This window comes from Panthera leo, chromosome C2 (genome assembly GCF_018350215.1).
Source record: "Panthera leo isolate Ple1 chromosome C2, P.leo_Ple1_pat1.1, whole genome shotgun sequence".
In the NCBI taxonomy this organism is placed as follows: domain Eukaryota; kingdom Metazoa; phylum Chordata; class Mammalia; order Carnivora; family Felidae; genus Panthera; species Panthera leo.
In genome coordinates, this window is record NC_056687.1 from 6,470,856 (window position 1) to 6,498,001 (window position 27,146).

A 27,146-nucleotide genomic window follows, 5' to 3' on the forward strand; every position below is an offset into this window, starting at 1 on the left:
CTTGGTGTGCCCTCACTGCCCTTCTCTCCTATAGCACACGTTGTGTCTGTTTCCCATGAAACTTCCCTTTGCCAGTTGTTTTGTGTCTGCCCCAGGCATTCTCCGGCAGCCTTTTCCCTGCACCCCTATGTCCCGTGTGCATGCACAACTGCTTGTCCAGCACGTTTAGTTCACGTAGCAGGCGGCCTTGGCCTTCACAGCTGTTTCAGAGTAAAGATTTCACTGCTTGTGTTGACCATGGGTATCGGAAAAGCAGAGGCAGCACATTTACAAGCTGTGGCGTTGCCCGTTTCAGAAGGTGAGAAGAGAGGGCCGGGCTATTTGTTTGGAAGCGATGTGGAAGTAAGAACAGCCGCAGCAGCCCGGCCTTTCTTCGGATCAGGAGATTGGTCTCTCTGCTGGACGTTTGTTAACTAGTTCAGTCCCTGTGTCATTTATGAGCTATGTAGTGCTGTTGCCCATTTTACTCAGGGCAACTCTGCAGCCGGGAGAGGTGAAAATCACTAGCTGATGTAAAATTGTGCTCTTGGTAAGTGGGGATTGATGAAACGTTGAACGGGAGGCAGCCAAAGCTAAGATGAAAGGTATTTGGTGTGATTGGAACTTGTGAAGTGGAAAAAGTTTCAGAGGCTGAGAGTCGTGATGGGTTTGCATACCTTAGCGTGCTGGTAGAGTTTAGTCTGAGCTCATGTAAAGAAACTATTTTAGTGTCTGCTGTTGGTGTATGTCGATTGCGGGGTGGCGGGGTGGTGGTCACTGATGGCAATGTGTTCTGCTGGTGCCAGTGCTGAGGCTGGACCCAGGTCCCTGCTCTAACGTGAGAGCCCTGCGCATTCACTGCCGTCCTCCTTCCGAGTTAGTAGGAATTCTGGACTTGTTGTTTAAAATGTTGAGCATTTCGTTCCTTTACACATACTTGTAGAGATTAAAGGAGTACTTCTCGTTTTTAATTTTTAGATTCTCCATCACAAGACCATGGACAAAGCAGAAAGGTTTCCAGGAAAAGGGTCTGCTCCAGTGACTCAGACAGCAATTCCAAGGTGAAGAAGAAGTCCTCAAAAGCCAAAACGCGACCCCTCCGGACTCCTCGAAGAAGTGCCAGCACCGCCGCCGGTAAGATCAAGCTCATGAGCGACGCGGAAGACGGCAGTTCGGGCAGCGTGTGCACTAGAAGCCGACATGGGAGGAAGAAGCCCGTCCCTGCCGCCTGTGCCTCTTCGGCCCCGAAGATGGGGAGCGATTCGGAGGGAGCCGCAAGCTGTGAAGTGCGGGACGAGCCGTGTGCTTGCGGAGGGGGGCCGGGAGGCGGCCCTGCGGCCCCGGAGGGCCCCTCCGACTCGGAAGGTGCGCGCAGTTCCGAGCGCGGGGGCGGGGGCAGGCGCGCCCGGGGCCCCAGGGCGGACGGGGCGCCTCCCCAAGCCGGGCATTCCTCCGCCGGGTCTTCAGGGGAAGAGTCGAAAAGCCATATTCCAGGGGGCGAGACGGGCAGGAAGAAGGTTTCCGCGGAGGCCGCTTCGGAGCAGAAAGCGGCTGCGGAGCCCAGCTTCGAGGAGGAGCTGAGTTACGGGCTGCGCAGGTGGAACGGCCGGCGGCTCCGGACCTACGGGAAGGCGCCGCTGCGGGGGGCGGCGGCGGCGGCGGCGGGGGCGGGGGCGGAAGCCGAGGCCGGGCGCAAGAGGCTGCGCCCCGATCCGGGGGAGGCGCCGGGAACCGCGGCGCGAGGGGCGACCCGGGGCGCGCGCGCCCCCAGCCCCAGCCCCAGGTCCGCGTCCGAGCCGGCCTCCGCCACCGAGTCCGACGGGGACTGTGCCGACGACGCCAACACCAAAAAGAGGAAAACGAAGGGAAAAGCGAAGGCCGCCGGAAAAGGTAAAGCCTGTGCGGCCGCCGCGTCCCGAAGCGCGCGGCGGCAGAGACAGAGCAAACGGCCCAGGTTGAGTGTGGACGATAACGACTGGGAAGATCTGGACTATGCAAAGTCGAAAAGAGGGCTTCGGCGCTCGAAAATAAAGACGAGGAATCAGGGCAGAAGGACCGTGAGATACCACGACGGGGATGATGACAGAAGCTTAGAGAACGGGATAGATTTTGATGATTGCACCTTATGACCTTGAGAGAAAACCAGTTCATTCGAAGAGGAGATGGACTGGGATTTGTGGTGAAAGCTGGCTGTTGAAATTCTTTTTTGTCCTACAATTCAGGGAATATATTTATATTTTTCTATGAAAAGTTATGAATGTGACTAAATCATGACTGTTATTTTTATTTGCACTTGCTTGCCTTTGTAGCAGCGTTCAGCACAGGTGCCAAAATATGCTTCATTTTGGGGGCAGATCTACTTTGACAGTATTGAACTACAGAGAGCAAGGATTTGAAACATGTTCAACACTAGACATCCTGGTTGTCAAAACCAAGAAGCATTACTTTCACGGTAGCAAGTGTCATGCAGTCATTTGCTGAGTGCGTCCAGAGGTGGTAGTTTCTAACCCCTGTTCTGTTGTCGTAGAACAATTTCACCCGTGGCCTATGTTTACAGATTCTTCATAAATATTATGTGCATACTGACGGAACGATCATGGGAGGTGTGACCATGATTAGTAGGCGAGGTACCTACCACTTTTTTTTTTTTTTTTTCCCTTTTATTTCCCTGGCTACTTGAGCAGAATGCATTATACCAGATTTGGTCATTTTCATTCAAATGGTTTCTCTCCAAATGCTGTTGGGTCTTTTCTCTCTTTTTCTTTATTTTTAAGGAAAATGTCATCACTTTTATTTTATAAACTTGAATTTATAAAGTGCTGGTAAATTATTTTTTAAGATGTTTGGATTGTATATTTTAAACCTCGAAGGCCCCAAGCAGAGCCCTGGCATTTTCTTTTAAATTGTGCACTAACAGAATGCTATATAATTTGTCTTTCCAAGATCTCCTGATTTCTGTGTAAGGGATTTAACCAAAATCTTGGTCTTCCATAGTCTTACTCTGTGAAATAGAGGAGTTTGTGTGCCTTAGATTTAGGAAAAGTGTGTTCTTTAATAGAGTGTACAGGGCCAAGAGAGTATTTAAATTATACGTAGATCCCCTCCCCCCCCCCCATTTCCATTGAGATTGTAGAGTTCAGTTTTGTTAAGAGTGCAATCGCAAATCTCATCTATATAGGGAAATAGTTCAATGTCATTCTCCACCTCTCCGTTTTAGCTTACTGCTGCCATGTGCAATCCCGACATTCTTTGCGGGGGCAACTCAGTGCATCTTTTGTTAGTGACCCCTAGTTTAAGAAACTGTCTTGTGTTGTGGGAGAAGACTTTTGGAATCCATTCAAAGTGAAACTTCTGTCACATCATCAAATACCATAGTACACTTATTTTTGAGCCAAATATTTTTGCTTGATAGGTTGTGCTACTCCGTAGAGTGTAGGTGGCCATTCCTAGCTCGTTTGTGCCTGAAGATGGACTTGATTCCAATGGTTTACATATTTCGTAGCTGAGGAGTATGTTGCAGTACTCCTACCTCTGTTATTTATTGGCCCTGTGTTTGGTGTCAGACAAAATTAATCCTCTTCTCCTGTGTATGCTTAAGGTGGCAGATATGGAAAAGCATCAGACTCTGGTATCAATGTTAGAGAATGTTCTTAAGTTTGTTACTTTTTAGTCATCTATTCTATTTGACATGGTAGAAGGTACTTTCTATTCTGATGTAAGGGGAAGGATGTTTTTGGACATTACCAACCGAGACAGGTGGGATGCCTGTCTCTCCTTTGGTTGTTTGGAGAGCTGTCGCCGCTTCAAAACTATGATGCTCTTCTTCTCAAAGCTTGTGTTGAGGGTATAGTACAGAGAGAGTGATTCAGGAGAATTGTCCTTGACTATTGACCTGAAAAAATTAATGGAATGTTCTTTACTTCCCTAGTTTTAAGAAATGGTGATAGATGTCATTTCCATTAATTTATTTAAACTCTTCTTAAGCTTCTCTGTTTTATATCTATTCTCAGGGTTATAACTCCATGTTTACCATCATCTGCAAAAAGGTACCAAAAAAATCCATAAATAAAAATAGAGAATACATTCTAAATCTATAAATTATTTTGTAAGATGATACTTTGATCATTTAGGCTTCATCGGTAGAACTATTCTTAATCTTTTGGCCTGAGTTAACTGGTCATAGATTGGCTGGTCAACCAATTACTGATTTTTCTTTCTGTCCAAAATGGTTAGAACTTTGTATATAGAAAGCAGTGTTTTGGTTTCATCTGGGGAAAAAAAAAAACCAAGAATTTGTCCTGGTGACTTTGAAGGCATGGTTGACAGTGGTAGCTTCTCCAGTTCTGAAGTAAAACTAAGGGATTATAGTGAGAATCATTTTTATGGGTTTTTTTGGTCATGGTGCTATTCCTAAGGTTAACTTTGAATATGTGACACACACTCCTAAGTACTTTAAGGAAAATTAATAAATAATTAATAGTTCAAAATGTTTACATTGAGCACTAGAACATGTTTGACTTTTTTTCTACTTTATGCGAATTGCGCAGGGATTTAATGCACGGATGTACTTTAATGTGTTTGGGATCAGTTTGTATTTTCTTGTGAAAAAGACAAAAGGTTGCAAATTGAATGTGAACTGATCCAGAAGTAAGTGCTATCTGGCTTTCCATTGCACTTGAAGTAACTTGATGGTGTACATGAAAACAAACCAGAACGAAACTACTGTGGTCGTGTATGTCCAAAGCCCTATGATTTTATTCCTTTATGGTTGGAAAAAGGTCTGTGGTTATCAGACTTGATTTTTGATTCCTTCGAAAGTATTAAGGAAAAAAGATGTCAAACATTTAAAAAATAGCTGAGGTTTAAAAAGCATTTTTTTCGTATCATACTTATTTTAAAAGGGTATACTGACAATGTGTAGTAACTTCTGAATAAAAGGGAAAGTGTATCCCATTTTCAGATACTTCTTAGGGTGGTCGTTCTCCCTTTTTTATTTTAGGGGAAAATCTCTGATTAAATCCTTTCTCAATTTAGAAATGCTTGGAAAGAATGATAAAGCGTTTATTCACAGCTTCTCAGTTACAACATGAGAGTTTCTTCTAAGTAGTAAAGAGTCGTACCTAAAAAAGCAAATTAATTTTATAATATGAAAATGGGGAGAAGAATTTCTGCTCGGGGAAAAGGCACTTCAGAACCTGGAATTGCAAATGGAAAAGGAGATCTGAAGCCAAAAGAAATGCCATCTTGAAAGTATTACTGTCCCCAAATAATAAGACCTGTCACTGAATCTTCACGCTCCATTGGTTAATGACATCTTAGGTAAAACATTCTTAGAAGCCTCCCTACTTAGAAGGGTTCCTACTACATCCCCTGTCCCTCTCCTAGCCTTTTAAAATAACCAGAACACAGAATGTATTAACTAAAGTGTAGTGCTTTAAAAAAACCAAATTGAAAGGATTTTAATCTCTTTTGTCAGTGCACATTGAACTTGATCATGCCGCTTGAAAACAATGAGGTTTGTGTGTCAGTAGAATGCAAGAGTGTTGTTCAAGGCGCTCACGGTATTTGTAGTTTTCCTTCCTACTCTACCGTATTGGTTTTTTTGAGTAACTTTTAAATGACTAGAACAGGTCGGGTGTGCCTTGCCCTTTATAGCTGAACTATCAGCTCCACCCTTTTTATCCATATTAAGTCAGCGTATTTACTTTCTCACGCACCTTGTAGTTGTCCACAAACACTTCAGCACCTTACACTGTATGGAACTTGTAGTTCAGTTATCTCGTGGTATGATGGAGTGCACCAGAGCGCCTTCACTGCGAAAGAACTTTCCATTATTACCTAAGTCGATCTCTCAACTCCCGCTGTGGATAACAGCAAATAATAAAGCAGAAACCGTAAGAAATTTGCAGCTTCGCTGTTTAAGACGGTCTTGATTCTAGTATTTGGGAACAAAGACCAAACCCAAGTATAATTTGTCAAAGCCAGGGAGAAAATGGAACGTTGTGGAAAAATCTAGTCCAGCCAGATTAGCACATGCTAATACCACTTTGGTAGCTCAAAATTGTGAATTAATGGAGAGGATTAAAGTGTAAAGACTATAATGGCGAGGGCTGTGTTGTCTTTTCTCACGTTTTGAGTTTTTCGTAGCTATTTTCTTAAACTGTAGATGTTGCCTTAAGGGTATGTGGGAATTCTCACAGTTGAGAGATTTTTACCAGTTCCTGATAATCTGCCACGCTGGTTCCTAATACACTGTTAATTTGGTAGAAAAATCTGAAGACCTTTTCTTGGTGTCTCCTCAAGGATTGCTTGTGTGGATCTGATGTAGGGAGGTTGGCCGGGGCCAGTTATAACATCGGGGTCTTACAGATCCGCAGGCTCTCTGTCTTTGGCGGCCTGTAAGTAACTGTAGACTGTCTGTCAGGACTCATAGCTTCACTGAATTTAATTGTCAGTGTTTCCGTATACTTTCTGGTCATACTTTAGTTTTTAAGGTAATTTGAAGGTAAGTTGTATCATTTATTAAAACCTCTGTTGGGAATTTGGGCTCCTAAAGAGGCTTCTGACTGACCCAGCTGGAACGAGACGGCCAGCTAGAGTTTGCCTGGACCACAAGCGGCCAGCCTGGCCTACGGGGATGTTGTTTAGAAGTTATTACCCTTTTTGATCAGTGGCTAAATGTCGAAAATGATCTTTCATTTTTAATATATTGAAGGTAATTTTCTAGGTGCTGATCCTCGCTTAGTCCTTGGACCATACGCACACATTCAGCTCACCTATGAGACTCTAACTGTTTCACTGGAGCCAGACAAAAAGGCAGATCTTTAGAAGATTTTCCACTCGCACACGAGATCTTTCAAAACTTTAACTTTCTAAATAAACTCATTACCATGCCTGACTCTCGGTTGGTATCTAGGAACCAGTTTAATTTTTTTTAGTTACTAAAAGCGTATAATAAACTTAATGTTATCCTACTGGCAAGTGAAAGGTTTTTTCTTTCCTTTTTTAAACTACGTCAAGCCTTCTAGCTGATTCATTCCATAAGGTCTGCAGGAGGCAGCCAATTTCCCTTGCAACTTATCTTTACTGTTTCTCAAACAGCTTACTGTCCATTTGTGACTAGTTTCTCAAGCAGGCAGAACGCGGGGCCACACCGTGTTGGATGGGCCCGGAGGACTGAAGGGAGACTAGAGACGGGCTTGAAAGGGGGTTGGCGTGGGATTGTCTGTGCCCTGCTGCTTCTCTTCGGTGAAGTAATACAGTCGAACACCAGTGTTTATTTCTGATACCCTCTCCTGCCAAACAGTTCGAAATGCTCTGAGAGCTATCTAAAGAAGTTTACTAAACAGGGTCGTTGAACTCATACTTGATAGAACTTTTATCAGATTTTTAGAAAAAAACTTGCAGTAGTCATCACGAGTTTTTGAGAATCGTAAGAATGACTGTCACCGGTTAACTGTTTGCTAAAGACAAGAGAGAGCTGTATAGCGATGAGCTACTCAGCCGTAGAGGCAGAACAAAACCAAGTTCTGTGGTGCCCATCACGGAGTGTGCTGCATTTATTCAACCGTAAGAGTGACCAAGCTGGCGAAGAACAACTCTTGATTAGGGAATTATTTCTGACAAGCTCAGGATCCCGTGTGGCCCCAGTGTAGAGGCTGACTTCTCGGTGTTAACCAACTCACCCGGAAGATAGAAGTGTTCCGTACTGAGAGTTACAGGGAACACGTTAGTCTACAGTCATGCTCTACAGAGACTTTCCCGTGTATGGGATCTTTTTGGAAACTTACGCTTTTGGAGGGATGACTATCAGTGACAAATGCTGTCTGTTTCCTGAGTTTTGATCATTTTATTATCAGTGAAGGGCAGACAGTGAAAAAAGGGCATCTCAGACTGACTCTGTCAAAAGCCTTGCTTGAGGGAGGTGGTTGTGTTTTGCAACCAAAAGGTTTCTCCTCTGTGGATTGATAACCCGCCACAGCAGCCACTGACCTCAGTACTTCAAAAGTATGTAAAATAGGCTAGCACATTTTCATTTTCAGACGTCTTTCATCATCTTCCATTCTCAGATTTGTTTTTAATACCGCAGTTAAAATGCGACGAGATTAAAATTTTTCATGCTTCTATAGCAGTGATGTGAAGTTTATTCTGGGTTTCGGAAGACAGTTTTGTATTAAGTATCATAATTGGAATATGATTAGTCCTTAACACGTAGAGGCTTAGAGATGCTTGCTCTGACTCAAAACGGATGTCTGCATCCAAGTTCCTATTCACCACAGAGCGTCTTAGAATACAGTGATCTGGGCGTTAGAATTCAAGTGGTCCCCCAGGTGAACTGTGATGGAGTGCTACTACGTAGCGTGCACGTTTTCATTCCACGAATGAGGTTTTTGCCGTCCCCCAATAGGGAGTCATTTATAGGAAAGCAGCAGTGCCTCAGGCTCCCACTGCTCCGGGACACGTGACTCGCCAAGCCCCACCAAGACCGCCCAGGACAGTTCGACTTGGGGGACCGTACTGACTGGTTAGTATTAAGTGACACTGTCCCGTTGTGTTGTTAGAGTAGTGGCCTCCAAAATTCTTAAGCTTGTACCCTGACCTCTAGATTGGACTTCTCTCTAACCCTGAATTATCCTGTGTATATTTGTAAAAACGATTTGTAGTTTTCTCAAGGAGAGTAAAGCACTTTATAATTCGCCAAGTTCTCAGTAATAAAATTGACCCCGACTCGTGTGTACATATTATTTTTTAACAGTTTCCCACACTGTCACTCTTCTGTGTTCCTCATTGCTTTTATCTTCACCCTGTGAGCTTTCCGCTTTAGGTCTGGGGCTAGAGCTACGGCTCCATCAAGCTGGAGCGGCCGTCTACACTAGCACGGACTCTTCTCTTCTCCCCCGTCTTGACGCACTAACTTATTGGAAGTTCAGATTTTCTTAAAGTACTTTTAAAAGCCTGATCAGAGTTTCTTCAATAGAATCTTAACCGTTTTCCCTCATTTTGGATTACAAATAAGCGCTTATTCAAACGAGTTCGTGTTAGTATTTTACCAGGCTCCTAAACGGTCAATACAGGTGCTGCCATCAGTACATCAAAAAGGAATTCATTGCTGCACCTGAAGTCCTTGTGTCCCAAAGAAATTCTTAGTTGCGATAGGGTTTTCTCCATACTATCGACGTGTTGTCGAGATCGATCTGGTTGGCTGCTTTTAATGTTTCAACGCGCAAATGGATGTGGTTGAGTGACTCTGGTGTGTGTCCTCATCCCCACTGTAAGTCGAATTTCACCTTAATTTTGTTACACACTTAGAAAAGCCTCATTTGTCTGTTGTAGCACGTTAATCTGCCTTCTAGTATTTGCCTGACATTGACGTAATGTGCCGAGGGTTCATCTTGGATCGGGGGTTGCTTTGCAGAGACCGTAGTTCGTACCAAGCATTCCCGAGAAGAGGCCCTTCCGGGCAAACGCCCTGCCCTTCAGGCCGCTTGTGCGAGCGAGGGCCCAGAGCCCGCCAGGCGGTGCTGCCCAACGGGCCGCGGGGATGAGCTCAGGCCGTTCAAGAAGTGCCGTTTTTGCAATGCCTGGTGACTTCCGTTGAACAAAACGTGTTAACCTTTAGAAATAGGATTTCACTGGAAACACATATACGGCACCTAATTGGCCAAAGGGCCTGCTGCACTTGGGGGGCGGGGGGTTGCTTTTTGGATAGCAGCTCCTCACCTGCTCCGGGGGAGCTCTGTCACGGGTCTTGGAGAAAGCACATCTTTGAAATGAGTGTCACAGAGTTAGGGCCAAATCTGAAGGGCTTTCCTTTCGAGAGCAGAAGACTTTTCCTCAATTCTCTACTAATGAACGTGTCAGTCAACAGAAGCCTGTTTTCACCTGCAACTCCTTTGCCCTTGGTGACGGAAGGGCAAACCTCTCCGTTCATAAAGGAAAAGCTGGGAGGGTTCACTGCGATAGAATAATAGCATCGCGTGATGGCCGACAGAATGAAATGAGCCCTCGTTTTCTCGGCTTTTGTAGTGAAAGGGACCCAGTGGGAGAGAATGCGGATGTCAAGGGGGGAAATTTCAGTGATCTATAGCCTGTTCTAACCGACTGCTGACTGTCTGGAAACTTGAGGTGCGGTCCTGCAAACTCACCCCCCTCCCCCCCCTCCCCCCCGCAAGACTTGTGTGCCTTTTCAATGCTTTTAGGTAGTTTGACTTAATGGCTGCAAGACCGGATGGCCAGCTGATGAGGCCTAGCATTCAGGGGCTGATGCACTTTAGGTGCGTTTGAGATACAGGTTTTCCCACCACTGGCAAGTAGGGCGCTCCTGGGAATCTTTCCTAAGCCCAAATAGCATGAAGCAGAGATGCAACTATGCCATTAACTTCTATGGGAAAAAACTGGGGTCATATGCAGACCCTGAAAAATGACCCGTCAGGCTTCTCTGATACCTTAGGACACGCTAACATGCACAAAGTCAGTGGAGGTCAGGCCCAGGTGCTCGGACAGTTCCAAGAGCTCTGGCAGCGGGGGAGGGGGCTTGGTGGGCGGTGTGCCTCTGGAAAATGTTGCTGTCAGAGCCAACACCGAACGCTGTTTGTGCTTTCCAGGCTTTTTCTTTCTTTCTTTCTTAGTGTTTATTTATTCTTGAGAGAGAGACAGAGCATGAGCGGGGGAGGGGCAGAGCGAGAGAGGGAGACAGAATCCGAAGCAGGTTCCAGGCTCCGAGCTGTCAGCACAGAGCCCGATGTGAGGCCCGAACCCACGAACCGAACCGTGAGATCATGACCTGAGCCGAAGTCAGACGCTTAATGACTGAGCCACCCAGGCGCCCCTTTTGGCTAGCAAAACCCGGCAGGTCTTTTGTAAAAGCGAGGTGACATCCTGCAAACTTCCAAAAAGTGGAGAATGTCTGTACTTCTGCCCTAGAAGTGCACTGATCATTCCTGGATTTGAAATTTGCAAATGCAGCTCTGAGACCCGGGCAGAAATAAAAAGGATGTGAGCCCACCTAAGCTGGTAAACGCAGAGCGGTGGGCATAACATCATGTGACTCGGTACAACTGGGATGGATCCCCAGCCACTCCGAGCGAGTTGCTTCTCCACAGCGTTTAGTCTTGCCTCTTGACAGTGGGGCCCCTCCAGTTTGTAGCTCTCAGCTACAGCAACACCTCCTCAAAGGGAGCTTTCCTCGCCCTTTCTGGAAGGTGTCCGCATGGCTCCCAACACTTTTTAGTCCTTACAGCAACTAGAGTTCCAGGTATAGAATTAGTTTGCTTTAGCATCCGTATCCTGATCCTCTGGATGCCTGGCATATACCTTGCTGAGAAAATATCTGAATAATAAACGAAACCAGGATTTAAGAATTACAGTTAAATGAAATGCTCAAATAGTTGAAAAAATAGATCTAGGATTAAAACCATATTTTCGTTCTCTAAAATGAATAGGCAGTTCCTTTTTATCTGCAGGTTCATGTTTTTTTGACTAAAGGTGTTGGAATTAACACTTTCAGGACTGTCTTGAAGCAGAGCTGATAACCGCGTCGTCATAGTCGTGATGGCATTGCTTTCTCATTTAGGTTCCAGGAAAATTATTTCAAAGCTCATTGAATATCCTAAGCTAGTTCGACATAGACTTTTAGAAACAATACCAAAACTTTAGTGCTTTATGATGCCACGGGTACCTTCTCAGAAGTCTGGTACTGTTTTAAGTGACTGTTCTCTTTCCAGATTGGACAGTATACCTGGTGCCATACTACTCAAGACTTCCTTTTGTAGGTGTGGAGGTGGGAGTAGTATCACTGATGATAATCACTTACGTTTTTTCCTTATTTGGCAGTGTGAATAGTTAAAAAAAATTTTTTTAACGTTTATTTATTTTTGAGACAGTGTGCGAGCAGGGTAGGGGGAGAGAGAGAGGGAGACACAGAATCCGAAGCAGGCTCCAGTCTCTGAGCCGTCAGCACCGAGCCCGACGCGAGGCTCGAACTCATGAACCACGAGATCATGACTGAGCTGAAGTCGGACGCCCAACCGACTGAGTCACCCAGGTGCCCCAATGAGTAGTTTTAAAACTTCTGATCTGGGGATTTGTTATTGAGGAACATACGCAGCGGTAAAGTCTTGTGTTGCAAGTGTTTGCATTTATGTGAACTTTCACTCATTTTTCAGACTCTGTTCCCGGAGACAGAGAACCCAATACAAAAGTGAGAACGTGTATGCAGCATCATCAGGATGCAGTGCAAATGCCTCGTGAAATTCTGAAAGCAAAAATGGCACCTGAGAAAGTTCCCCGTAGATGTGTTACTGTGGCTGCAAATAAAATAAAAGTAGGAGTAATCTAAAGGAAAAGCTTTCAGGACCAGAAAATGTCTGGCTTAGAAAGAGCAGCAGAAAACTGCCCCATCGAAGTGCGGCTGCTGTGGCTAAGGAAAAGTTACCGAATGTTTATAAAGAGGAGGATACAAGCATAAATTCAGGAAGTGAAAAAGAACCAGAAGGTATTAATAGCACAGCGCTTTTCTTAAGGCGTTCAGATCCTGGAAAGAAAAAGCACAATAACGACTAGGAAAATGTAGGAGTGATTTGAATTTGGATTCAATCAGGGATTGTATGTGATTGGACACAATCAGATACAAATACACTGGCAGTTGCATTCTGCTCCTAGCTTAAAGTTAATCCCTTGTTGGCACTTTCTGAGGAATTTTCTTTTCTTTTCTTTTCTTTTTAATGTTTATTTTTGAGAGAGAGGTAGAGTGTGAACAGGGGAGGGGCAGAGAGAGAGGGAGACACAGAATCCGAAGCAGGTTCCAGGCTCAGAGCTGTCAGCACGGAGCCCGACGCAGGGCTCGAACTCAAAGGCCCTGAGATCATGACCTAAGCCGAAGTCGGAGGCTTAAGCAACCGATTGAGCCACCCAGGCGCCCCTCTGAGGAATTTTCTAAAAGCCATACTCCAGTGGGTCAAAGTGGGAGGAAACCTTCCTTGCAGTGGGCTCTTGCACAGAGACACATAACAGAGAATCCGAGGGTTGGGGGGTATAATAGATTGTGGAGCCCGTAGTGGAGAGGTGGAAAGAAAAGGACAAATGGCCGGTCACAAGATTATTCCTGTTTAGAAAGGAAGGGTCTTGGAGAAATCTCTTGGTTCCTTAGAGGAACATAATGGAAAGTGTACAGGGTCTGTACCTTCAGGGACTGGAAAAAAAAAAAAATGTCAAAATCGCAACCTGATGCTAATTTTAAGCCTTTTGCATTAGAGAATAAAAATTTAGACCACCATAGCTATGGTGTTTACTAAAGTAAGAGGGAAAAAATATTAATGCACGTTTCAAGAGGAAGTGCCATGGAGCCAATTTGACTTTTGAGTGAACCAAATACCTAAGTAAGATCCAGTCCATGCAATTCACAACCTCACAAGTCTAAAACAACTTAAACTGGAAGGACCTGGGGATTGAATGATGTGGAGGTTGATGATCGAGTTCTGAAGTGGAGTGTTGGAAATGGGCAATTAGCAAAAACCCATCAATGTCTTATTTTGTTTATAATCTTGGAACTCGTACTGAATGGCGACCACTTGATGTGACTAATTCAGGGAATATATATTTTTCTATGAAGGCTATGAATGTGACTATCACAACTTCTTTTCCTCACTTTTCCTTTCACATAACTGCATTTACAGCGATGCCAAAATGTACCTCATTATGAGGCAAGGTCTTAGTTTTAACCAGTTAATAATAAAAGGTATAGATTAAGATCAAAACAGTCATATTTTTGGATGATAGTGACATCCTCTTAGGTTTCTTTTCAGCACCTTAAAAATCAGTATTTTGTGAACACTTTGAGCAAATTGGTTACAGTTTCATCACAACAAACTTTACTGGCAGCATGTGGGCTATTTCATTGTGGCCTTTGCTAGGATTAGAAAATCTGATCTTGATACTATGAAGAATTTCTTTGCGATGAGGTTTAATTTGTTGTTAATCGGTATTTGTTGAAATTAAGATCACCAGATTAAATGAACGCACTGTTAATCTTAACATAGTAACATGCTATTGGAGAAGCGAATTGTTAGAAGCAAGTTGTTTTCCCATTTAAAAATATCTGTGAATATTAATATATGATTTGCATGTGTAAATCTGAAAAAGTGAAATATAGAAACCTACGGGTTTCTATTCCTTCTTCATTAAAAGACTAATGTAATGCATATATTTTGGTTATACAGACAGACCCAAGTGTCTAGATTACTTGAGAAATTTGTTTGTGGTTGCATGTCTCCTTAAGAAAAAGGCTTTTTGTCGTTTATTTTCCTCTCTCTTAGCATAAGCCAGAATATTTCTAACCTACAGAGTCTGTGTCCTTTGCTCTCTGTTTATAGTGTACTTTCATCAGAAATACTGATACCAGTATCTTGTTACTAGTACAGGTGAGAAAGGGAAGAATTCCTAATAAATTGCTAATATTTTCAGGTGCATGGGGTTTGATTTTTGATTGCTAATGAACTGTTTAAACCTATTTCCGCTCCCATATTTACCCTTAATTTTGTGGAAATTTCTTATTGGGGATGTTCTATCCTTAACAAATACCATAATATGAAAATATTTAAGTCTCAGTTAAGACTATTTTATGCAAAATTTCTTGACAATTTCAGTGTAATCAAAGAATTTGTTTTGAATTTATGATGTTCTCTGATGGGCTTAATTTCCGCCAGTACTTGAGACGGTGTCACCAGCGATCTTTCCAAATGGAATCTCTTTGCTGAATTAGTATTTAAATTGAACATATATTTGCCTTTTTAAAAAGTGCTTGGCCTAAATTTATTGTAACTGCATGAAATAAGCATTTGTTTAAAACTTAACATTATTGTAAAACTCTCTGAAATGTATGCAGAATTTAAACCATGGCCAAATGTATTATTACCCTACTCCTAATTTTAATCAGCTTTCTAGAAATGATTTCTTCATAATGTAATTGTAAAAGCAAATCGAGCTTAAATTTTACTGGTTAAAAATGGCAAGTTACTTTATTGGACAAAAGGATTAAGTCACAGTGATACCCAAACATTCTTTTTATTCTGCAATTCAGTCCTTCTCTAAAACAACCCACCGGTATAAATGCAGCTTAAAAATACCACATTGGTGGGGCACCTGGGGGGCTCAGTCGGTTAGGCGTCTGACTTCAGCCCAGGTCCTGATCTCACGGCTGTGAGTGAGTTCAAGCCCCACATCAGACTCTGTGCTGACAGCTCAGAGCCTGGAGCCTGCTTCTGATTCTGTGTCTCCCTTTCTCTCTCTGCCTCTCCCCTGCTCATGCTATGTCTCTCTCAAAAATAAATAAACATTTAAAAAAATTAAAAAAAAAAATACCACATTGGTAATCTTACTCCGTAAGTACACCCAAACTTTCCCAAGCTCTTACGGGATAGCACTTTGGTCATTCTTTATACTGAAATGTTCAAATTTTGCTTCAAAACCCAAACATTTATTTTGCTGGAATGTGTAAAACCGCTAAAACTGATTCAATGTAGATGCTTTTGTCGATCGTATTTCTCCACGTCTTAAAACAAGGTATTTCTAGCAGCTTCCTGAGATTTGTTTGATTACCTCCAGAGGCTCCGCCTGCCCCCAAACTAGTACTGAACTCTGTGCTTCTCGGCAGCATTCCAAAATGTGAGCAGTGCCACGTGTTTTCAGTACGACTACGTGTAGGTGAAGGGTCTGTGTCGCTCGCCACCCTGGACCCCGTCACTTAAAGTGTCCGCGGTTGCGCCTCGCGCCCGCCCGGAACAGTGTCCGGCGATGGGTCCTCCGCCGCGCCCCGAGGAAAGAGAACCGGCTCGAAAGCAACTGCACACACTGCTTATTCGTGAAAGGCTACTTAAAGCGAAAATAAATTTTGTATTGGAAATGGCCACGTTTTAAAAAAAGAAGTAAATATTTTTGCATTCTCATAAACTCTTTTAGATCGGCTTGACAATCATCAGCTTTTGAAGTGTGAATTCTTATTGCCAGAGTAAAAGTCGCATTTTATACCACCACGAAGCGCTGTATTTCTTCCCGCCCTCGGTCCGCAGCCCGGTGCTTAATGCAGCAAAGCTGCGCCTCCAGGAGGACGGACTCGGGGTGAGGGAAGGAAGGGCGGCTGAGCCGGCTCCTCCCGGGTCGGTCACCGGCCCAGGCCCCACGCCGCAGGCCCCAACCCCGCCGCCGGCTCGCCCCTCTAGCCCGCAGTCATCAAGCCTCTCGGTGCCCCTGCGGACTCAAGCTGCGGGAGAAGACGCTCGGGATTGGCGCGGCCTCAGGCACCCGGCGCGCGTGCGCGGGGGCGTGGCGCGAGGGCGGAGTTCAGGGGCGCGGGGGCGGTGCAGGGGGCGTGGCGGCGCGGGGGCGCATGCGCCGAGCCGGCGCGCCGCGGTTAGCCTGGGAAGGTGGCGGGGTGGGTATGGCGGCCACGTTCTTCGGAGAGGTGGTGAAGGCGCCGTGCCGAGCCGGGACGGAAGACCAGGAGGAAGAGGAGGACGAGAGGAGGGAGACGGCCGAGGACAGGGAGGTGCGGCGGCAGCTGGCGCGGAAGAGGTGAGGTCCTGGGCGCAGGACCCTGGGGCTTGCGGCCGGTCCGCGGCCCCGCTCTGCCTGGGGCTCGCCCGGCACAGCCTGCCCGGGGTTCAGCGGGGGGCCTCGGCGCGGCCGGCAGAGCCAGCCCGCGGCCTCGCAGGGCCCTCCCTCTGCGTGGACTTGGGGGCACTCGTGACGTGTTCCCGGGCTGCGGTGCCGTCGCTGGGCCCCGCGGTCGTCGCGTGTTTGGTTCGTGGACTTAAGACAGCTCTCTCAAAAGCCTCTTTATCCTCCGCCCCACTCTTCGTTAGCATCGGTATCGGCAGCAGGTGGATGATCTGTCTCTTTAAAAACAGAATTATTTCCAAACACACACAGGTTGGAGAAAGTAGTAAAGCGACCCTTCATCCCTACCCAGTCATGTAAATTCAGCAGTTAATGAAGATTTTGCCGCATTTATCTCCCGCCACCCCGAGTGACCATAGCCTTTCACCTCGACATTTTTCAGAATGCACCTCAAACGATATAGGCACTTTCTTGCATATGCTGTTATAACCCCTAACAAAATTAATAATTCCTGTTACCATTTAATAGTCCGTGCATGATCAGATTTGTTCAGTAATCTCAAACATGATGTTCACAGTGTGTTTGTGTAAATCAAAATCCTGACAAGGTCCACACATTACCTTTGCACTTTTCTGTCTCTTGAGATGCCCACCATTTAGAGCAGCCCCTTCTCACCCGTGCTGAGAGATGTGTCCTGTAGGATGTCCCACACTCTGGATTTTTGTCTGATCTAACGTGTGTGTCCCATTACCTGCGTTTCCTGTAAATGGATGTTCCTTTTAGAGGCGTGGTCAGGTGCAAGTTCAATATTTTGTTGGCAAGAATACTTCCGCGGTGGTGCTTGGTGTTTCTTGTTGCCCGCTGTGACCCAGTTGTCCCACTTTTAGGGATGCTAAGATTGATTGATTGATCAGTGGGTCAGGTGGACAGCCTGATCTTCATTGTGGAGTTCTCCATGAGTTTTGCATCAGGTGGTTTTATGTTAGTTATTGTTGCTTCAACCTGTTGTTTCCTTTCAATTGTAATTACATTCTTTATGAGTTTAGAGTTTGCGTGTTACCTATTATAAGACGTATTTATAGTACCCTTTTTCTCCTTACATGGTACTAAGTATATTTAAGTTGTTTCAGTTTTGTCTTTTGTTTCTTGTGTTAGGGAGGTGCAGCTCTTTCGAAGACAAACAAAAACATCTTTGGAAGTTTCTCTGCTGGAAAAATATCCTTGCTCCAAGTTCATAATTGCTATAGGAAATAATGCAGTAGGTGAGTGGAGATATGTTAGACTGAACCTTTTGTTGAAAGAGCAAAATCCAAAGTTACTTATTGCTTTCCATCATAAAAGATTTCAAATGTCTGTTACTTTTTTAGAAAAAGTCATAGCAGAGTAACTTTGTATCTGGGTAAAATCTATGCCTCCTCATGTGACACCAATAAGACTTAAAGGAAGTGTTCTTGGGGCGCCTGGGTGGCTCAGTCGGTTGAGCTTCCCACTTACGGCTCAGGTCATGATCTCATGGTCTCTGAGTTTGAGCCCCGAGTCGGGGCCTGGAGCCTGCTTCGGATTCTGTGTCTCCCTCTCTCTCTGACCTTCCCCCGTTCATGCTCTGTCTCTCTCTGTCTCAAAAATAAATAAACATTAAAAAAAAATTTTTTTTTAAGTATTAAAAAAAAAAAAAGGAAAAAGGAAGTGTTCTTAGCTCCAGGAGGTTGTAAATTCCGGGAACTGGGTTTATAGTGTGTTGAGGTATCCAGATTTCTTGAGACTCCTGGGTCTGTGTGGGGCCGACTTGGAGGGACAGAGGTGGCATGTGTACGTGGCCCCCTTGCACCAGTGGTTCTTCACGGTGTTTGAATTAACGGGCTCTTGATAGCACGGTGAGAACCCTAAAAGTAACTATGATCGCTCACAATTCTGAGCGTTCCGTCGCTAACGTTTTTGAGCCCTCAAGTTTGAAGGCCTGTTCATGGATGCCTGCATCTGATAGGTTAATGTTAGCACAGAGCAGAGTTCGTCCAGAACAATGTACACGTGCACGTGCACAAACCTGTGTAGTTTTAGCCAGTTCACAGGCTGGGGGGAGAGCCTTCAGGGTCTCCAGTGAAGTAGACCCCTTGCCCTATAAGGTAGCCCCAGTGCTTGGAGGACATCGTTAAGTACATGGTATATAACTACGGACTCATTGACGTAAAATGCTCCTGGCCTGGAATTTTCCCGCAAGTGGTACATCGTGAGTGTGCGGTAAAGTCCGGCAGTAAACCTGTGTCCTCAGTTCCTGCCTCTAATCTGTATTTGGGGGCAGTAGCCTTTAACTTCCTGAGGCCTCAGTTTCCTTTCCTGCAAAAGGGTGGTGTAAGGTCAGTGGTCTTAATGGCTCTTGTAGCGCTAGAATTCTAGGGTAACTTGGAGCTGTTTTTTACTGTAGAAAATGCAGCTTGCAGAACCAAGCACTAACTCAATGTGAATTGTTTTTCACAGCATTTTTGTCGTCATTTGTTATGAATTCAGGAGTCTGGGAAGAAGTCGGTTGTGCCAAACTCTGGAATGAATGGTGTAGAACAACGGACACCGTACATCTTTCCCCGACGGATGCCTTTTGTGTGTTTTATCATCTAAAATCGAATCCCTCGGTACGTGGGGATTGCTCGTATGCTTCAGAAGTAGTTGTTTAGCATTGTTCATGTGGTGTCCGTTTGAAGTTCGTGTTCCTTTACCTCTCCTGTTGGGCTGAGGAATTCTGCCTGTAGGCAGTGCTAGTAAGCACTCTTTTGTTTACGTGAATAGCAACAGGATATATACAGTGTGTTGATAAAGTTCCTAGGAAATTTGGAGATCGCTTTGGTAGGAAAAAACCATAAACAGTAGACATTCAGACCTTGCGCTCATTCACAAAATTCTTTCAGCGTGCAACTCTTAAGTGTGCAAAACCGTGTTCTCTCTGAGAAAGCAGGGGCTTGTCCTTTGTTGCCGTGTACCCAGTGTTCAGCAAATGCCTGGTTCATGCTGGAAGCTCCGTTAACGTTTGCTGAACAGATGGAAGCTGTGTGCGTTCTCAGCACAATTCTCTGGACATCGAGCTTCTCCCCTGTCCTGATTTGTCCTGATTTGTTAAGTCCGAAAAGTCATTCTGGAGCTGATGCTAAGGAATTTCCTCGTGTCCTGTGCATTTGAGTCCTAATCTTGGGTCCATTGAGAGGACACGGCCCAGTGGGCAGTTTGAGAGATGAGTCAGGCAGATGAGGTGGCCAGGCAGGTGACGTGTGTCCCCACCTGCTTGTCTGACAGAGTACCGTTCCACAGCTGCTGAACACTTGAACAAGGGCCAGGGCAGGGGTCCCAAACAATGGAAGAAGTCACTAATTCCAAAATATTATAATGTGGCTTCTTTCAAAAGGTAAGGGTTCCACATGTTAGCCTTTTAAAATGTAAAGTTTGATTTTGTAATACTTACCGTTTTTTTTTTAACATGTAATCCAAAGCTATTTAAGTTTGAGGATTTTTATACACATCCAGCATTTATAGGATATAACGAAACTAAGCATGTTTTCGATTTGACCTTTAGTTGGAAATATTTCACTTTAGAATGGGTTGTGAAGGTCAGGTAGGAGAAATTTCTGTCCCTCCGTCTGGTCGTACCATTTATTACTCAGCTCTCTCTTGATTATGCAGAACCTGCGTGTGTAGTTCATTACGTATCCAGTCTTTGTCTTTTCCCCTATCGCCAGGCACCGTTTTCCCCTCCTGTGCTTCCCTTGGGTAATTAAGTGTCAACATTTCTGGCACTATTTTAATGGATGTTGAGTTCAGTGGATAATATCATTCCATGAGTATTAATAATCAAGAATCCATCATTTTATGGCATGGGGTCGTCACAAATCACTTCATTTTGACCATATGGTTTGGAACTTGGTTTCTAAAATAATACCATGTTCACAGGCACCGGTACCGTTCTAGAATGCCCTTTGGGCTGAGGTGCTGTCAGGCTGTCATTCGCTCTGATAGCTCCTAGTGTTTGCATAACGCTTACATTTTATAGTGTTTACGTTTATTTTGCACTCGGTCTTCATGGTGTGTGACCCCCCAGAAGGGCAACAGGACTGGTAATTCCTGTGCTATAAAGAAGATGCTGGTACCATTTACTGGTAGTATCTTCAGGGTCTCCTGTGCGAGCTCTTGCGGTCACTCTGTCCCTGTGTACTTTATTCTCGTGCTAACTGCCAGTAGTGGCTCGATTCTTAAATTTTAAAGATAAACGAATAAGCCAATAGCAGTGCAGAAAGACCCGTGTTGTCTAAAGGTTATATTAGGATTCAAATGATAATGTAAATGGTGATAGTTTGGGGTGTGTGTAGAAGTCATTTGACCTGACAGAATACTTGGAATGTGATTTTCCAGGTCTTGCTCTGTCAGTGCAGCTGCTATGTTGCTGAAGACCAGCAGTATCAGTGGCTGGACAAGGTAAGAGACAAGTGAAGGCTGGCCTGTGGTCACACCGAGTGACGTTCCTTAGGCGTTCTCTATCTTGATGCTTGAACCTACGTAGCTAAGTGCTGGAACAGAAGTCTTTGTTGTTGTTTTTCTAAAAGACATTGTAGCAATCTAGTACAAAATTCGAAGAATAAAAACTCATTTAACAAATGTAATCAGCAATGTGCTGAAGATTGCGGGTCGTAGAAGCCTAAAGCGTCTCGTGATCCTTCCCATCCACCATGTTGTGACCTTCGAAAGAGAAGCGGGCTACTGACAAGAAACGGAACCGGGTCACGGCCAGGGGCAGAAGACAGCAGTGCTGACAGTGTTGGCTGGAGATGCCCCGAGGTGGGAGGCAGGAAATGGGTGTGAGCTGGATTCAGGGGGTTGGCGCCCGGCTGCTGCTCGCTCCAAATTCCAAAATATTACATCCGTTTTTCTTAGCATTAGGAGAAATTAATTGAGGCTTCATTTTGTGGGAAAATTGTGCACGTGGTATGTGCCCAATAAAACATATTTTTCAGGGGCGCCTGGGTGGCTCGGTCGTTTAAGCGTCAGACTTCAGCTCAGGTCATGATCTCATGGTTCGTGGGTTCGAGCCCCGCGTCGGGCGCTGTGGTGACAGCTCAGAGCTTAGAGCCTGCTTGGGATTCTGTGTCTCCCTCACTCTCTGCTCCTCCCCGTTCATGCTCTGTCTCTCAAAAATAAATAAATGTTAAAAAGAATCAAAAAAGAAAATCATTTTTCAGCAAAGAATTTAGGAGTTTTAGAGAATACTCATGATTCTGGTAGTTGCATATTATTATTATTTTTAAATAATTAATTTATTTTTGAAAGAGAGAGAGCAGAGAGGAGCGGGCAGAGAGATAGAATCCCAACCAGGCTGTGCATTGTCAGCGCAGAGCCCAATGCAGGGCTCGAACCTGCAAACTGAGGTTGTGACCTGAAGCCGAAACCGAGAGTCAGATGCTCTGATTGAGCCAACTGAGTGGCACCTGTGGTGCCAACTGAGCCACCCAGGTGCCCCCTGTTGCATATTATTTTTAAAGGAAGTAGGTCTCATATATATCTTAGTAACATTTCGGCTTAAATCTTAGATATATTTTTGTATAGCTGTTAAAATTAAATTCATTAGAAATAAGAAATTTGGTGTATGCCTGTTTCAGACCAGATTGGCATACTTAGAGACCTTTATTAAAAGTTATTAAATACATTTTATTAAATGAGGAATTATTTAAGAAGGTCTTTGACCCTTCCCATGATCCTGTATGTGATTTTGTGTTTTGTACCAATATTTATTTTTCTAGGGAGAGAGTCCCTAGCTTTCCTCCGATCTCAGAAGGGCAGGAAACTGCTGTGTTAATTCGTGTTTTTTGATTTAAGTAGGATGACTGTTACGTCAAAAATATTTTATTATTTTTGTACTACAGAGCACCTTTTTTCTTCCAGACTTAAAAAACTTTTTAATCAGTATTTTTTTTTTTTTTTCCTGTGGGACACTCTTTGGGTCCCCCTACTGTTTGGTTCATGTCAGCCACAAAATCCTAATAATCACACATAGTCTAACAGAGTGCTCAAGTGTGAACTCAGACTATAGGTATTACAGGGAGGATGATAACTTAGGCCTGGTGAGTAATGTTGTTTTTCTTTTTTTTTAATTAAAAAAATTTTAAATTTATTTTTGAGAGAGACAGATAGTGCAAGCAGGGGAGGGGCAGAGAGAGACACCGAATCTGAAGCAGATTCCAGCCTCTGAGCTGTCAGCACAGAGTCCAACGTGGGCCTCGAACTCATGAACCGTGAGATCGTGACCATGCCGAAGTCAGGTGCTCAACCAACTGAGCCACCCAGGCACCCCAGTAATGTATCTTAAATGGGATGTACCTGCTGACAGATGTTTATTGTGATAACTATTTTTTGTTTGTTTACAGATCTGTGATATGATGAAATTAGGCTTACAAATCCTTTATGACACATAGAATCTTTAGTTCTGTTGTTATTGTTTGAAAAGCCATTCTCTTTTCATAAAATATTTTCCAAAGTGGCCTAAAGTCTCCTTTTTTTTTTTCTTTAAAAAATAGCTGCTTTTTTTTGGGTTTACATCACCATAGATTTTAAAAGCTGGAAGCGTCCTTGGAAATTCATGAAATACAAACTTGGGAGGAAATAAAGGTCTAGAGTGATTGAAACTTGCCTACAATCGAAATAGTGAACTTAATCATTTGCACTGATACAGCACTATTCATACAACTTGCAGCTTAGAAACGTCTTCATTAAAAAGTGTTCTAGAACACATCAGTACATGGATTAGAGAAAGGGGATCGCTTCCTTTTGCTGATAGACTCCTATTCTGAAGGTAGCTTGCAAGTAAAGCCGTGTTTAGACATAACCTCTCTTAGTCGAGATCTCGTAGTCAAGTGGCAGGTCCACTCTCGGTGCCAGTCCTGGTTATCCCCGCAGCTGCTCTGGCCGTGTGTGTTCCTGACTTCCATTTACTACAGGTTGCAGTTCCCTCAGGTGGGTGGGCAGTACTGTCGTTCTTAGTTCACAGATGAGGAGAGTGACGTAGAAAATCACCAAGCTAGACCGTGACAGAACCGAGATCACACCCAGGTGAGGGGACAGGACAGCAAAGCACGTACTCTGTATTTCAGTGGACGCGTCCACCTCGCAAGGCACGGTGGATGGTGTTGGGTAAACAGCTAGAGGCATGTTTCTATTCTGTAACAAAATTAGAGATGTCTTTTAACTTGGGGTCACTTTTGCTAGGTCTTTGGCTCTTGTCCAAGGAAGAACATGCAAGTGACTGTGCTCACGTGTCGACATGTTACTGACTATAAAACCGCAGAATCTACCAGCAGCCTCCATTCTCCTTTCCTGAAAGCCCTAAAAACAGAGAATTTCAAAGAGCCTCCGTGCTGCTCACTGCTAGAACAACCAAATATTGTACATGATCTTCCTGCCGCAGGTGGTATTAAAATTTGTAATATTTACGTTACAGCTTATTATTGTTGAATTGGTTATTTGACTGTTGGAGGTCTTTTTAAAGTAGTTTCTGATGATGACTGATACCAGTGTTCTGCTGTTTGTCTTTAATGTCTGTTGTTGCTAGTAGGTTGTGCTTGATGTGAGTTTTAACATTTTCCAGACACACAGTTCCCATGCGAGAGCAGCTCAGAGTTCGTAATTAACTGCTAGGCTTCAGAGTTGCTCTGTTTCTTTTTGGTCCGTGATAACTCATCACGCAGGCCAGTGTTAGATGTAAATTGTTGGTGCACGGAAAGTTGGTAAAGTATGTTTTAATTGTCGACATAGAAGTCTCCAGAAACTGAATTGTAGTAGTGTTGTCAATATTTTATTTTTTACTCCTGTTAATTATACCCTAGCATCGTATCAAAATGAGATTGTCAGTTACTTTTCAGTAGCTGATATATTATATAATTGCTATTTGTTAATAAGTAAAAGTTTTTTCCCCTGTTAAATGTTAGGTTTACTAGAATAAGTGGCTAAGTATTTTACATTGTGCACTATGTATTTATTATTTACTTTTAATTTATTATATTCAGCAAAATTTTAATCTTGAAGCTACTTAAGATGTGTCTCCGTGTTTTCAGGAAATGCAAAATAAACTGTTTATAAATGCAAGAAATTAGGAAGATAAATTAGCTTTGAAAGAACATATGCATTGTAAGGGGTTTAATATGGCAGTAAACACTTTGATTAAGGGAGGCAACAGAGACAACTGTTTTTAAAAGTAGCCTTTTTTATATAGAGATGTTTAGTTTAAAAAATCACATAGTAGAAGACTTCAATGGTTTTTTCCCTTGTATGACTCATAGTTCTGAGTTACTGCCAAGTGTGGAAAATCCCTGCGATTCTGTACTTGTGCTATACTGATGTGACGAAGTTAGACCTCATTACAGTTGGAGCTTTTAAGCCTGTCCTTTCTTCCAGAAGCTTGAAAGGTTTGGTTAAGGTAAGGTTTTCACTCACTGACTTAATAGCTGAGTTGCCACGAACTTAGTAACAGGTGCAAATTTCTGGTACCAATGTAAAACCCAAGCAACGCTTAGAGATCCTTTTTTCTCAGAACAAAGCTTTCTAGTCCGGCACGTTGAGTGGGCCCGTCACCCTCTTTTAGATGTGCTCCTGTAACTCGAGAACTGTTTTCCCACTTTCTCATGGTAGATCCTTGCAGTGTGTGGATATAAATCCCAGGCGGCTATGTAGAAAGATGGTTTCACTGTTCAGGAAGTTTCTGTAACTGACTCATTTGGAAGGTGCAATGTTTAAGAAGGCAGTCGTGAGCACAGCAGGGGTCAGATTATCAACGTTGATTCACTTAATTTTGCGTGGGGCTGGCTGCCCTCGGTGCGTGTTCTCGGTGCGTGTGTCGTGGGCTCTTTCCCCAGGAAGGTTCACGCTGGGACGTGTGCACAAGTTTGCCTGTGGTTGCCGGTAGTTGAGGACCCCGCCCCCCTCCTGTCCCCGAGGGGCTTGCTGGAAGTGCATGGACCCTGGTGAAGAACTTCTCTCTTACAGGGAAGAGACTGCAACAGTGTTCGCAGTGCAAGTCCTGCTTTATTCTAGAATGACCATTGGCGTTAAGACATCTTTTTGGGCACGTTCTGTTGGGGTTAGCTCGTAAATTCGTTTGCTTGCTAGGTGGTCAGCTCCGTGGGAATGGACCGCGTTTCTCCATTTCAGTACCCCCCCCCCCCCCGCCCCGTCATGTACCTGGCACGTAGGAGGATGCCCGGTCGTTTGTTGAATTGTTAGCAATAAAACCGGAAAACAAATGTAATCCAAGCAAAGTTTCAAATTACCGGGAGTCACGAGCGGTTCTCTAGTTAGCACCACTTCCAGAGCACATGCTAATAGTCGGTTCGTGTCTGTAGTGAACGCCTAATAGGCTCTTCCCACTGCCTGGTGAGTGCGGGCCATGGCTGGTCTGTCCCTGCTGTCGTGCCCAGCCTTGGCCTGCAGGTGGCGGAGGGGACGGTGGCGCAGGGGACTGTGATGCCAGTCAGGGCAGGGGAGGGGGGGAGGGAGAGGAGGAGGGGATGAGGCTCGTTTGGGGCGAGGCTGGCACTTTGGCTGGATCTGAGAGATGGATGGATCCCCGTGGGTAGTGGCGTGTGCAGGGGGGCGTGTGCAGAGGGGTGCGTGCAGGGGGGCGGCTGGGAGTGCAGAAGGGGGCAGGCTCGGGGCGCCTTTGAGGAGGGCGGGGCAGAGTTGGAATTGGGGGCGCAGGGGCGAGAGAGCTCCCGTGGGAGAGAGGCCGGGCTGGTGTGTGTGAAGGCCGTGTGGCACCCCCAGCGGGTTTGGGGCAGGGGGAGGACATGCTTAGATGTTTCCTCTGCGGGAACACGGAGATGCGCTGCCGCGGTCAGGTGCTCCGTTGATGTCCTGAGCGTGTGGGGTTGGAGTGGGTGGCTTCGTTGTAACCGAGTTCTCCATCTCCCTGTATTAACAATTTTTTTCTCTTCTTCCAGAATATTCCCCAGAGCACAGAGATACTGAAGAAGTTGATGACAACAAATGAGATCCAGAGTAACATTTACACGTGATTCCAGAGGTGGTTTTGTACAGTGTGTTATTACCCACCCGTTCCTTTAAAGGGAGCTGCGTGTCCCGTTTTGTTGGTTCCTTTTTTTCCAAGGGGGTCTTTTGAGGGTGTTCGAACAGAATAAACTTATTTTAAATTCATTGTAGTTTTAGTTCCTTTCTTTGGTGATATGAGCCAGATGTTTTCTTGTATCCACTAGGTGGGAGTGTTGTTTTTTATTTGAATATTTTACAGTAATATAGTTAGACTTTTAAAAAGCCACAGCTAACAGGTTTTATTAATACATAGGTATAGTTACTTTAGTGGAAAAATTCTGTGTGATATTTGAAAGTTGATTGGTGATTCTTAGTATGTGAAAAGTTTGTATTTTATGGTTTTTTTTTTTTCTTTTTTTTTTTGTGTGTGTGGGTAAAAATTGACAGGGTAACAAGGTTCTGTATTTGCTCAAAATGAAACAAAAGAAATGTGCATTTCCTCACTTTTCAGTACCACCTGATGGTGGCCTCTGTGCAGACTTTTC

General features: G+C 44.4%; 2 protein-coding genes across 3 annotated transcripts in view; both read left to right on the forward strand.

The window, feature by feature from the left end:
• Positions 1-6,080, forward strand: part of BRWD1 (bromodomain and WD repeat domain containing 1) — a 122,439-nt gene extending 116,359 nt beyond the window's left edge. The window contains exon 41 of the mRNA XM_042956021.1: positions 958-6,080. Within this exon, the coding sequence (XP_042811955.1) occupies positions 958-2,108 (1,151 nt within the window). The 3' untranslated portion in view covers positions 2,109-6,080. The remainder of the gene's footprint in view (positions 1-957) is intronic.
• A 10,274-nt stretch (positions 6,081-16,354) lies between these two features.
• PSMG1 (proteasome assembly chaperone 1) lies at positions 16,355-26,766 on the forward strand. 2 transcript variants are annotated; one of them, XM_042902972.1, is made up of 7 exons: positions 16,355-16,545; positions 17,746-17,852; positions 19,066-19,217; positions 20,983-21,045; positions 23,827-24,025; positions 24,897-25,033; positions 26,553-26,766. In XM_042902972.1, exons 1-7 carry the CDS (start codon positions 16,361-16,363, stop codon positions 26,625-26,627), a joined length of 918 nt encoding a protein of 305 aa, XP_042758906.1. In that variant the 5' UTR covers positions 16,355-16,360; the 3' UTR covers positions 26,628-26,766. The 2 variants fall into 2 exon arrangements, with proteins under 2 accessions (XP_042758906.1, XP_042758907.1); XM_042902973.1 differs by lacking the exon at positions 17,746-17,852 and having other exon boundaries at positions 16,359-16,545.
• Positions 26,767-27,146: the final 380 nt, after the last annotated feature.